General features: G+C 37.9%; 1 protein-coding gene and 1 long non-coding RNA gene across 51 annotated transcripts in view; one reads left to right on the top strand and one right to left on the bottom strand.

Moving 5' to 3' along the window:
• Window positions 1–12,455, top strand: part of LOC105421355 (putative leucine-rich repeat receptor-like protein kinase At2g19210) — a 35,534-nt gene that overhangs the window by 11,529 nt on the left and 11,550 nt on the right. For 41 of the 50 annotated variants that reach the window (XR_016055753.1, XR_016055751.1, XR_016055754.1 and 38 more), the window contains 4 exons: window positions 3,116–3,674; window positions 4,162–4,655; window positions 5,221–5,350; window positions 6,913–6,984. Coding sequence is in view for 41 of the 50 variants with exons in the window: in XM_088867110.1 (XP_088723236.1) it covers window positions 3,116–3,674; window positions 4,162–4,655; window positions 5,221–5,350; window positions 6,913–6,984 (1,255 nt within the window). In the remaining 9 variants the exon portion in view is untranslated. Of the gene's footprint in view, window positions 1–3,115; window positions 3,675–4,161; window positions 4,929–5,220; window positions 5,351–6,912; window positions 6,985–12,455 lie in introns of those variants that run through there. The other 9 variants (XR_016055750.1, XM_088867128.1, XM_088867097.1 and 6 more) reach the window with 2 other exon arrangements.
• On the bottom strand, window positions 3,215–4,034 carry LOC148781906 (uncharacterized). Its single transcript, XR_016055772.1, has 2 exons — window positions 3,810–4,034; window positions 3,215–3,642 (listed from the first exon to the last, which is right to left on the bottom strand). It is a non-coding gene; the product is annotated as an uncharacterized LOC148781906 (long non-coding RNA).

The following is a 12,455-nucleotide window of genomic DNA, read 5'->3' as shown; positions in this document are numbered from 1 at the left end:
CTTTTAAACCCTTTTTCTTTACCTCAAACAAATATAAAAAAACATCATTTCTAAACTCTATATTTTCTCTCTTTTCACATGATTTTCTTCTAAATCTCTCTTTATGACTTTCCCCAAACCCCTTCTCTCTCTCTATTTCCCCATTTTTTCTTTCTCTCCCTCGTGTCTCTCACTATCTCTCTCCCCCATGTTTCTCCAAATCCCTCTCGCGCTCTCCTTGTGCCCCCACCCCATCTCTCTCTCTTCGTGTTTCCCAACCTCTCTCTCTATCCATTACTCAATACCTTGGTGATAGGCTTAACTTATGACAAACCTTTTGAGGACATTGCTGCAACCTTAAACAATGTGCATCAATAATTGGTAGAGAGAAGGGTTGGGACAATCACATAAAGAGAGGTTGGTTGGGGAAACACAAGGAGAGAGAGGGGTTGGGAAAGAGAGAGAGAGAGAGATAGAGGTTGGTTGGCAAACACATGGAGAGAAAAGGGTTGGGAAATACGGGGAGAGAGAGAGAGAGAGGTTATTTGGGAAACATGGAGAGAGAGCGAGGTTGGTTGGGAAACACAGGGAGAGATAGAGAGGGGTTAGGAAACACACAGAGAGAGAGAGAGAGAAAGGTTATTTGGGAAACATGGAGAGAGAGAGAGAAAGGTTGGTTGGGAAACACAGGGAGAAATAGAGAGGGGTTAGAAAACACAGAGAGAGAGAGAGATAGAGATTGGTTGGGAAACACATGGACAAAAAAGGGTTGGGAAACCCGGAGAGAGAGAGAGAGAAAGAGAGAGAGAGGTTATTTGGAAAACATGGAGAGAGAGAGGTTGGTTGTGAAACACAGAGAGAGATAAAGAGGGGTTGGTGTGAGATAGAGGGATTTGGGGAAACACAGGATAGAAAGAGCAAGAGACCTGGAGAGAGAAAGTGGGAGAAAATGGAGAGAGAGAGAGAGAAGGGATTTGGGAGAATCTCAAGGAAGAGAGAGAAAGAGAGAAATTTGAAGAGAATATATCACCTAAAGAAATAAAGGGTTTAAAATAAGTATATCTTTTTTATATTTGTTAGGGCTAAAAAAATAGTTAAAAGTGGATAAAGTTAGTCAGGGGTTAGGAGATATATTTTGAATCTTTGGGTCTATTGAGATATGAAAACCAAAAATAGGGAATACAGGGATATTTTTCGTTTTTTTTTTATTTGGTGTACAGCTCAATGAAACTAATTTTGTATGTAACATAATCACAAATTTATAATTTCATTGGCACAAGCTAGTGCAAAGTTTTAAAATGGGCAAGCCGATTCGGAATTGTCCGAGCAGATTCGGTGTTGCCCTAGTCAGCTCGGAGTCAAAGGATTAGCATTAGCTTTAAAAGCAAGTGCATTCCACAAATATGTATCTATGAAATTTGTTGAGAGAGAGAAAAGAACATAAATATAAAAAAACAGTACAAGAAAACAGCGATTTGAGAGAGAGAGAGGACTGTGGAGGACACTAACATATAGAATTAAGGAACACACTGACCACTCTCTCAAACAAACATGATCAGGAGGATTTTACTATCTCTCTCTTTCTTTTTTTGGGTAATTCAATGGGGAAAACAGACCCTACCAAATTTTTTTCAGATAGATTAGGGGGTTGGTTTTTAAAAGATATTATTAGTATGTGGTATCAGTAGACCCGTTTTCTTAAAATAGATTAAAGAGTTGACTTTTTGAATGTATCAATAGGCGGCATCAGCAGGATTGAAAACCACAACATTGTAACTAGGTATGAGGGTGCTAGCACCACAACCCAACCCCTTTCATTAGGATTTTACTGACTCTTACAACATATTTGCTCATCCCTGAGTTCCCTGAGTTCAATCTAAAAAGAATTATTTAGAAATAAAAAAAATGCTTCAAATAAGTTCGTGCTCTAACAAGAACTCCGGATGGTCTATTTGTTGAAAATTAAGATTTTAATTATCAAACACAAGGTTCACAAATAAACATCAGAAAATTCTCCATAACATAACATTTTGGAGAGTGATACCTCAAAAAGGTTTCTTTGCTTTTCAGTGCAAACTCTTATCGTATTTCCCATTAGATTTGTGAATTACCAATACGAGACTTAGCAAATAGAAGTAAGAAGAAGAATGGGGAGTAAATTTATTGGAAAATTACATAAATCCCCTTGCCTTGAATTTTCTGCACATGTACCCCTCGATATTTTTATATTCACACTATAAACATTGTTTACTTTTTTTTTGTTTTGCATTGACATCCAGTTGAAATTTTTGGGACATTTTGTATAAAAAAAGTGCTCCCAAGTAAAAAATAAATAAATATTTTAAGGCCCGTTCGACCTTGGGGAAATTTCTTGGGGCTGAGTTTAGGCCAGCCCTCCAAGGATTGAACCGGCCTTAAATTTTATTTTTATCTTTTGGTTAAGAAGGGTATCAATGCCCAAAAAAAAAAAAAAAGAAGTTTATAGAGTTAATAAAAAAGTATTAGGTGACCTATGTGTACATAATTCGATAAGGGGCTTTTCCTTTATGAGTAAGCTTTCTATAATTCCTTACTATATCAAACTTATATATTTCTCTTTATCCAACCGTCCATTTAGAATGGACGGCTGAGATGGCACCAATGACGATATATTTTTTTGACCGCCACGGATTCAATAGGAACAATGCATATAAGATTTAGTAGGAACATGTAAAAAATCTATGAACTATTAACTAATTATTAATTCAAAGTGAAGCACCCTTACGGCATGGCTATTGAACATGGTTCTAATATATTAATATAAATTTATATAATCACACCACTCACACCCTCAACTACTTTTTACTTTTTGCCTTAACTACTATTATTTTTCTAAAACACTTGTTTTAAAAACATTATTCTTTTTTATTGTTTTAAAAAAAAAAAGATTATTCATTGAGGAGTGACATTCTAAACAAAGAAATACCAAATTTCAAAAACAAAAAGGGGTCAAAAAATGGGACATGCCATTAGACAGTCGTATGCGTTTCTAGAAGTGTCGACATGCATGTCCGTGACCACCAATTGTCGGCATATAGTGAGACCACCAGACACGTGTCCGTTTTTTTATAGCATGAGGGGGAATCTTCTTTTGCAGGGTTCATAAGCATAGATTGTGGGAGCTTAGAAGATGATTATGAAGATGACCTTACTGGCATCCACTATACTAACGATACAAAATACGTTGAAGCCGGAATGCGTAAAAATGTGGATCCCAATTTCAACAACACATCTCTTCCAAGGCAGTTTCAGACGGTACGGTCGTTCCCAGAAGGAAAAAGGAACTGTTACAATATATTCCCTGTTTCTAAAGACACTTTGTATTTAATCAGAGCCTGGTTCATGTATGGAAACTATGACCATATAAATACAAATCCACAGTTCTATCTTTACTTGGGTATCAACCCCTGGGCCACAATAAGAGTGAATGACCCTACGCAACAACTTAGTGTAGAGATTTTGAGCACAGCGAGGACGGAATCCATAGCAGTATGCCTAGTGAATATTGGCTCCGGCACGCCTTTCATATCTGCTCTCGAGCTTCGGCCACTGGAAACCAGTATGTACTCATCATATTCCTTTGATAGTGGTTCCACTTACTTGACTACTTTCTATCGGTGGGACCTGGGGGTGCCCAATGAAACGGCAACAATCAGGTAATGAATTATGCTAAAAAAATTAGACAAGAAAAAAGCCATAAGGTACATGCAACAGATTACACAATCACGAAACATACAATCTTGTTTCGCGATTGTATAATTTACTTGAAGCATAATGATAGTATGTCATACCATCCTTTCTCATTGAAAGGAGGAGATGAATTGTAATTTTGCTGAAGCTGACAATGGCAGACTTGAGCGGAAGAAGGATTCATTTCTATTGCGTAGGGTACTCAGTTTATATGTGGCATAACATACTTTCCCTTCAGTTGCAAGAGTTTCATTCAAAATGAAGAGAACCATTTTTTCCATCCAAGATTCTGGCACAATCTAGGTTTGAATTCCATGATCATCTACCTGAAATATAAATTAAATATTAAAAATAAAAAGATAAGAAAAAAAATAAAAAATGGAGAAGAAGAAAAGATACTCATTTTATCGATCAAATGCCCCCAGCTTTAACAAAGATAAACTACACATGCAGGTATGAGAAGGACCTGTACGACCGCTGCTGGCAGACCCTGCATCTAAAAGATCAGTTTCCTATTTATAGTTCTAATTCTGTGTCTCCCAATAACTTCCAACCGCCATCCTCAGTAATGCAAACTGCTGTTCGTCCCTCTGATCTGAATGCGAGCATATATTTCCGTTGGACAGCAGAACAGTTGTACAATGGGGCCTTTTACTTCGCCTTCCATTTCTCAGAGTTAGAAGTACTAAATAAGACAGAGTTGAGAGAATTCAACATATTCATCGATGATGGATATTGGAGCAAGGACGACCCATGGAATGCCAAACCTGTGAATCCAGGGTACTTGACAACGATAAGCATTTACACAACCCGTATTCATACAGTGAGGAATGGCCTTAGCGTATCCATCAACAAGACAAGAAGATCCACCCATCCTCCAATTCTCAATGCGTTCGAGCTGTATAGTGTCTTTTCACTCTCCCTGCTGGCAACTTACCAACAAGATGGTACTCTCTCTGTCTCACACATATCATCCCCGTCGTAGTACCCATTAGTGCTTTGAAACCATTGACTCAGGCTCATGCTGACCAAAGTCAGCTGGATCCTGACGAAAAGAAACCATGGTGAGTTTGAGTCCTGGTCCGGTATTTTTTCACCAAGAGTTTTGACCCCACCTCCAACTATGATGAGTCAGTAGGCGACACCAATTACCAATGTTCGATTGCACTAACCGGCCATGGGCCTGGTCCGGAACCGGTCCAGTAGCCAGCCCCAACAAGGCAGGTCCCACTTTCTTTGCACCATGCAACCTGTTCATTTACATGAAAGCATACAAAGGGATGCCTTAGCTAACTTTGAGGAAGTCCCTTTTTCGGCCTTGTTTTCATGAAAAGGACCTGTTATATCTGCATCCCTTAAATTTAAAAGGAAAAAAAAAATGGTTGCTCCAAACTGGCCCTTGCAATATACTGCATCTTCAAATCATGGTGTATACTCTAGGGCCACATGATTTTTGCATGTTTTTCTTATTGAGAAAAAAATTAGTTGATAAATTTTTTTGTCACCATGTAGTTGATGCTCTAATGGATATCAAGAAAGAATATGCATTGAAGGGTTGGTTAGGAGACCCCTGCCTTCCTAAAGGATACAGTTGGGATGTGTTAATTTGCAGCAATGCACCATTTCCAAGAATCATTTCTTTGTAAGTGTACATTCTTTGACCTCAGTGATACAGGAAAAAATTATTCTTATTTTTTATTTTTGTTCAATTTCAAAGGTGGATATTTTAATTTTAGTTTTAAAATTTATTTGTAGGGATTTTAAATCTTTCGGGGATTCTCATATTTCTTTTATATTTTTATATAATATTCGTTGGTTACTAGTCATGGGGTACTATTCATAGGATCCTATTCACCGGTTACTATTCACAAGGATAAAATTGTTATTACAAACTATGTGTTTAAATTATGATTTTTTTGGATCATTTTAATTATTGTATGGACATTTTAAGCTATTTTAATTACTGTATAGACATTTAATGTCTTTGAACATTAGATTATAATATATAAGAGGGGATTATTCTACGGGATTTACAGAAATTGAAAGAGAAATAAAAATTTGGACATCCGGAACCCTAGCTTGGCGTGAGGAGAAAAGCCACGTTTCTCCTGTGTTTGGCATGAAAATCTTGTTTTTGATGTTCTTCAAATTTCCTTACATCACTCAGTATTTAGTATAAGTAATCTCTCTCTCTCTATATTTAGTATAAGTAACCTCTCTCTCTCTCTCTCTCTCTCTCTCTCTCTCTCTCTCTCTCTCTCTCTCTCTCTCTCTCTCTCTCTCTCCGTGTGTGTGTGCGCATATTAAGTGCCTACAACTCTAAAAATTAGGCCAAGGGATAAACAACTAATTAGGGGGAATTTTTTGTTTTGATCATACTACTGCTCCCTTGAGAGCATAGTTTACTTCTACTCTCTAGATCCGATGACCTATTTGGGAGGAGTTTTTCAATCTGAAATTTTGGTAACTTCCTTAGAATCACTACATGATTATTTTCAAAAAAAAAAAAAAAAAAAAATTGATTTTTCTATCACTTACTTAGATGTCACCCTCTAAAAGTAAGCCAGTTTCTATTCAATCTTGAAACATTACTCTTTTCTTGTGCTTAGAGGGTGCAATTAGGATTTTTTTTTCAGTTTAGATTAATCTATGTTTTAAAGAGGTTATATCCCCAAACATTAGGGTCCTAAAATTAATCCTAGGTGGGGTTTTACATGACGGAATAAATGGAAGTCTACTCCCGAGGGAGTAGAACATTTTTTGGATTTTTTTTTTCACCAAAAAGTTTCAAATCATCTTTATTTAGATGTAAGATCTATCCAAAAAAAAAAGAAAAAAACTTGGAAGAGATTAACAAAATTGACAATCCAGTGAAAAGAAAGGAACATGCCATAAGAGTGGCTCATTGGTCGATCTGAATGGGTAGATGGTCACATCGATCATATGGTTAGCATGATTCCTGTATTACTCTGTCCCCTCCATGTGCTTATATGTGTGGGCATGCTCTCTAGATTTGAATATGAAATTTGACTCAATTCTGTCTATAAAGTAAGGTCCATATCATCTGAGTTTGTAAATTTATATTTTTTAGTATAAATAGATAAGTTTCCATGGATTCTAATCCAAAATCCCAAATTTGGATATAGGCCCCTCAAACAAAGCCAAAACACCAACCAGGGTCTTAACCATTTAATCATTTTGCAGGAACCTTCAAGGCTATGAATTGATGGGGGAAATATTAAGAGCTCTAGGAAACCTCCAAGAAATCCAAATACTGTGAGTAGCACTCTGACATAATAAAATCTCCTGAATCAAATAAGTAAATTGTTTGAATTCATCTTTATGATCAAAGAACTGAATTGTTTCAAGCCATCTCCTTACAAAAGGAACTACAAAATTTATTTTAAGGAAGCACTACAATTGACTCCTATTAAAATTCATCATTATTAAAACTTTCTATTGCTCACTAAATTATATATAGTATGTTTTATAATTAACTAAATTTAGACATTTCAAGCTATCATCATACTACACAATAGCATGCCTTTATTCCCCGTCACTTGGGGCTTTCTAGAGGGGCAATAACCAATTTGCCCCTCTTTCGATTAGAAAAGGCCAAATGGGAAATGATTGCCATTTTTCAGGCGAGGTGAGGTCCGTCTTTTCAAAGGCGAGTGTCCTACAGATTTGCTGAGAAAGGGGAGTTTCATGGGTGGCTCCTCCAAATCTCTCTCTTCCTCTCTTTCTCTCTCTCTTTCTCTCACACACATATATATATATATAAACGTGCATTCTAGGGAGAGAGAGGGGCATCCAACACATAGAGGCAGGGCCGGTAGAGAAAAAGAAGTGTCTCCTATGGAGAAAAGCAGTGTGCTAGTACCTCCTACTTAGAGATATTCGGGGCAGTAACCCTTTATGAGAGAGTAAGCTTCTCATTCTTATCGCATCTCTAACAACTTGTGCTCAATAGCTTAGCAATAGGAAGGAGATGGTGATTTTGATCAAGGTGGAGGTTGTTGGAGGCAGTGATAGACAAAACCACCGCTTCCAAGAACTACCTTATTGAAAGGGATTTGGTTTGATTATTTTTAATAAGCTAGATCCCATCACATTGGGAACCTAGAGATGGCGTGTATCCTCTCTAGTTTCAACGTGCATCCCTTCAGATTGTTTCCATACAAATAAGAGATGAGAGAAGAAATGTGTGCTCTAGTTGAGATCACCAAGTGGGAAAGGGGGGTTTCCAATAGAGAGGTAGGGGTTACTTGCATAAAGGTGGGGCATTCAAAAAAGAGACAAGCGCAGCTTCAGATGGATAGAAACAATGTGATGGTGACTCTAGTTGCGAGACATACTGCTTTCTTGTAGAGAAGAATTTCCCAATGAGGTTTTGGACCGTATCTCCTTTTAAAAAAAGTTAATTTCTCATTGCCCATGCCTCGATGTCTAGTACTCAAAGGTAGCTGTTTAGCAGTACGAAAGAGATGAGTAATCGGTGGTGTGGCTGCTTGGGAGAGTTGTTTAAAATGGATGTTGGACAGGGAAGGAGTAGAAAGTTACTTTTATGCCCCAAGATTAGTGATGTAACTCTCACAATCTTATTTTTCATGCCTTCAGACGCAGTCGCTATGAGCTGAACTAAGTGTCTTGTGTCTTCTTAAGGTTTTTGGGCTTTCTACTTTATTTTTCTGACACTAATTATGATTGGTATTCACTATTTTTGTTCCTAGCTAGTCAAGTATAAATTCATGATCAAATCTCAATATTTGAGGTTCCTAAAGAAGTAGCAATGTGAAACTCAAGGCAATGAAAATAACTTTGAATTCCACTTACAAGTGCCACAATACACTGTTTTAAATGACAATTAAAACCCTAAATGCAACCTAGGACCTTTGCTTTTTTGCCAAATTGAATAGACACAATCTAGGAATGAATACCAAATTTCCATTAACAAATTTGGTACAAATAATGTTCCTGAGAATTCAAGAAAATATGCAAATATGAATGAAAAATAAAAGCTAACCGCTGGGAAGACTTGATCGAATATGCCTAGGGTCACCCCCATAGAATTTAGTACACCACACACCCAATTTTCTTACTGATGGCGCACTCTAATCCTATCGGTCTTGCTGAATTTAGTGAGCTAGGAATCTTCCTTGGGTAATAACTCTCAAACTAGGTTTTAGAGAGCATAAAATACATTTAGGGTTTAATGGCACCCCTTTTAAAACAATTAAGGCATATGCCACAAGACACCACCCTTTTCTAGGACTGGACATGCGTACCGCCCCCTTGTTCTTATGGGTGGCTTGCCACCTAGAGACAGAGCAGAGAGAGAGCAAGAGAGATGAGATGAAAGAGGAGAGTGGGATCTGGGGGAGAGAGAAATCAAGAGAGATAGAGGCTTGGGAATTGTGTAGAGAATGAAGGGGATCCCCTCCTTACATAGGCCTCAACCCCCCCCCCCCCCCCCCCCCTTCGGTATTACGTCTCCAATTATGACTCGTCAGAACCACTAGGATTTTAGGAAATCTGTGATGCGAGAGAGAATTAAGTTTGACTCATGCATCTCATAAATCAGCTATCATGATTTAAGGAGGAATATTACGAACCTTATCCCTAAGAATTAAATTTGACTCATCCATCACATAAATCAACTATCATTATTTAGGGAGGAATATTAATAACCTTATCCCTTGAATATGTGACCCATATCCACTTCTAGTCAGTCTAGATAAGAACAATCCATAACCTTCTAGAACCTCCTTTTATCTCTTTTCAAATTGTACGAAGTCTAACAATAAAATATTTTGGTCAAACAAGTTATCAAAAACCACCTCCCACAAAATAAGGACACAATAACCTTTCAGAAGTTATTTCATTTAACTACCCAATATTTTTAAACAAAAAATAATATGAAAAAAATACAGAGGGGGGCGTGCCACCTCATGTGTGAGGTGTGGCACCATGCCCCACCCATGGGTTGTTGTACACATGTGGGGCTAGATCCAAGGGCCCCCCATGTTCCCCTCCACATAATTAAAATTTTAGAAACACCCTTTTCAGTATTTAACTGCTGGAATTAATTTCAAAACTTGCGAAAAACTTCTAAAGTTCACGAACATATTTTTAACATTGAAAATAAAATACCTAGAACTGGGTTGGTACTAGTGGGTCAAGATAAGTGACTATCAGGGCATTCCACTTGACCCAAGAACTATGATCCAAGACTGCCTTCTCAAACCAACCCAACGAGACCCATGACCCACAGTCTCATATAGGGGTTCATGATTGGCTCATCAAAGCTGCCCAACAAACAGTAGAACCATAGTTCAGAAATATGGATTACATGTTCCCCCCTTAAGAGCAAATCAAGCATATATTACTATAGTGCAAAAAGGACTCTTCATGAACATGTATATGTATCCCCTTTTTAGGGTTGCTTCGAGGTAGAGTGGCTGACATGTGTACATATCGTGCGGAAGTTTATTGAGGATTTAGCCCTCGCTCTCACAAACCTACATCTACACAATGGAGACCACACAGCTCTCCTGGCCTACAATCCATCCTTGGGTATCTCTCCAACCTCAACAAGGGATGTCCCTCTGTAAACCCTTTTCGGTAGTGCCCCATGCACAAAGGGCTAGGGTTTTAGATATGACCATGGGCATACACCACCAAACCCTTGGTCACTCAACCAATACACACTCTCACAAAAGTGTACAATCCACTTTTTACAAGCTTTCGCAGTCTAAAGGCCACAAAACCCCAACATCTCCGACTTAGCCTTTAAACGCTATGCAATCACTCCCTCTGAATCTCTTTCAAGCCCATCCCATGTACATGCTTGGCAAATACATTTGCCACCAATCCTTTTGTCAAACGATCTTTAACGAAGCCTCTGTCAGGGGATAAACAACCTCGATCTCTCCTGCTAGGATCTCGTAGTGAATGTCGTAGTAGTCTGCCTTAATATGCCTTGATTTCTTAAGAAATTATGGATCTTTGGCCACACAAACCGCCGCCTGGTTGTCACTGATGATTCTTACACATGGGCGCTTTATTAGATCAAATCTAAGGTGATTCTTACAAATGGGCGCTTTATTAGATCACTTCTTCAACCAAACTGCTTCTTTTTCTACTATACAACAAGCTACATACTTTGATTCCATAGTCAAGAGTGCAACAACATCTTGTTTCTTAGATTACTAGCAAACAGCTCCATTGGCATGTATGAAGATACACCCCAGATGTGGACTTCATCTCATCTAGATCGCCCTGATAGTCTTTGTCTGAATATATGAAGAATCATTCCCTTTGAATTTCACAGAACCTTTTAAATTACCTTCTAGTGGTCCATGCCCAAAATACTCTGGAACCTGCTAATCACACTCATTACAACTGATAAGTCTGGTCTTGTCCCTAAGATAGCTTACATTAATGACCCAACTACACTTCTGTACAGAATTCTTTGCATGTCCTCTTTTTCTTATGAACTTATGGGACACAAGTATAGATTTAACTTGGTCTTGCCATCAATGGGGGGTTAATATGGGCCGACAATTATTCATTTCAAATATTTCCAGTATTTTCTGATAGTGGTCTCTTGAGATAACTAAATGTTCTCTCTCTCCTATTTCTAGGGATCTTGATTCCCAAAATATATGATGCCTCTCGAATATCTTTCATATCGAAATCTTATGAGAATAAAGGTTTTGTTTCCAATACGATACTCATCGAATTACTGGCAAATAACATGCCATCCACATACAAGTAGATAAATACAACATCACTTCTACTGACCTTGACATAATTCTCCTGGTTAGGCACAAAGCCAACTTTCAATAAGGTCTTTTAAAAATTAACATATCAATTCCTTGATGCTTCTTTAAGGCCGTAAAGGGATTTCTCAAGTTTACATATTAGGCTTTCTTTTCCCTTTTCTATTAAGCCCTCTAGTTGTTTCATGTAAATTTCTTTTTCTAGCTCCCCATTTTGAAATGCAGCCTTAACATCCATTTGGTGGAGTTCGAAGTCGCAATGGACTGCTAAAGGATCCTACTGGAGGGGAACTTAGCTACAGGGGAGAAGGTCTCATCATAATTTATTCCTTCTTTCAAGGTAAACCCCTTAGCTACTGATCTACCTTAGTATTTTTCTAATTTCCCTTCCGAATTCAATTCCTTTTAATAGATCCACTTAATTCAATTCCTTTTAATAGATCCACGTACATCCGATGGATTTTCTATCAAGAGGTAAGTTCACTACTAAAACATGATTTTGTTTGATTGAGTTTAATTCCATCACTTCTTCCCACTGTGCCTTTTCATGATAGTTTATGGCTTCTTGATAAGAACAAGGTTCATGTAGGGATTCTTTTTCAATCCTTTCCTAATATTGTCCTAGCTAGGTGGAGAATTCAGGTTTTCTCCTAATTTCACTACTTCTCTTAGGACGAGGTTGTTCAAGATCCTAGGACTGACTCGTGCCATTTACTATCACTTAAAAATCAGCTTGTTTACAAGTGTCATAACTCTCAAGGAACTCTTCAAGGAAATGGCCATCCTTACTTTCTAGGACAGCCCCTGTGTCATGATTGTAAAACTAGTACCCCTTACAATGTGATAGGTAAAACTAGTATCCTATGAAGATGGACTTAACAATTTTGAGTTCTAATTTTGTCCTATTTTGATGGGGTATTATGACATGGGCAAAGCATCCACACACTCTCAAGTGGTCAAGGG

The sequence above is a fragment of the Amborella trichopoda genome, chromosome 5 (genome assembly GCF_054954075.1).
Source record: "Amborella trichopoda isolate Santa Cruz 75 chromosome 5, AtrichopodaSantaCruz75HAP2 v2.0, whole genome shotgun sequence".
In the NCBI taxonomy this organism is placed as follows: domain Eukaryota; kingdom Viridiplantae; phylum Streptophyta; class Magnoliopsida; order Amborellales; family Amborellaceae; genus Amborella; species Amborella trichopoda.
This window is presented reverse-complemented; position numbering and strand designations above follow the sequence as displayed.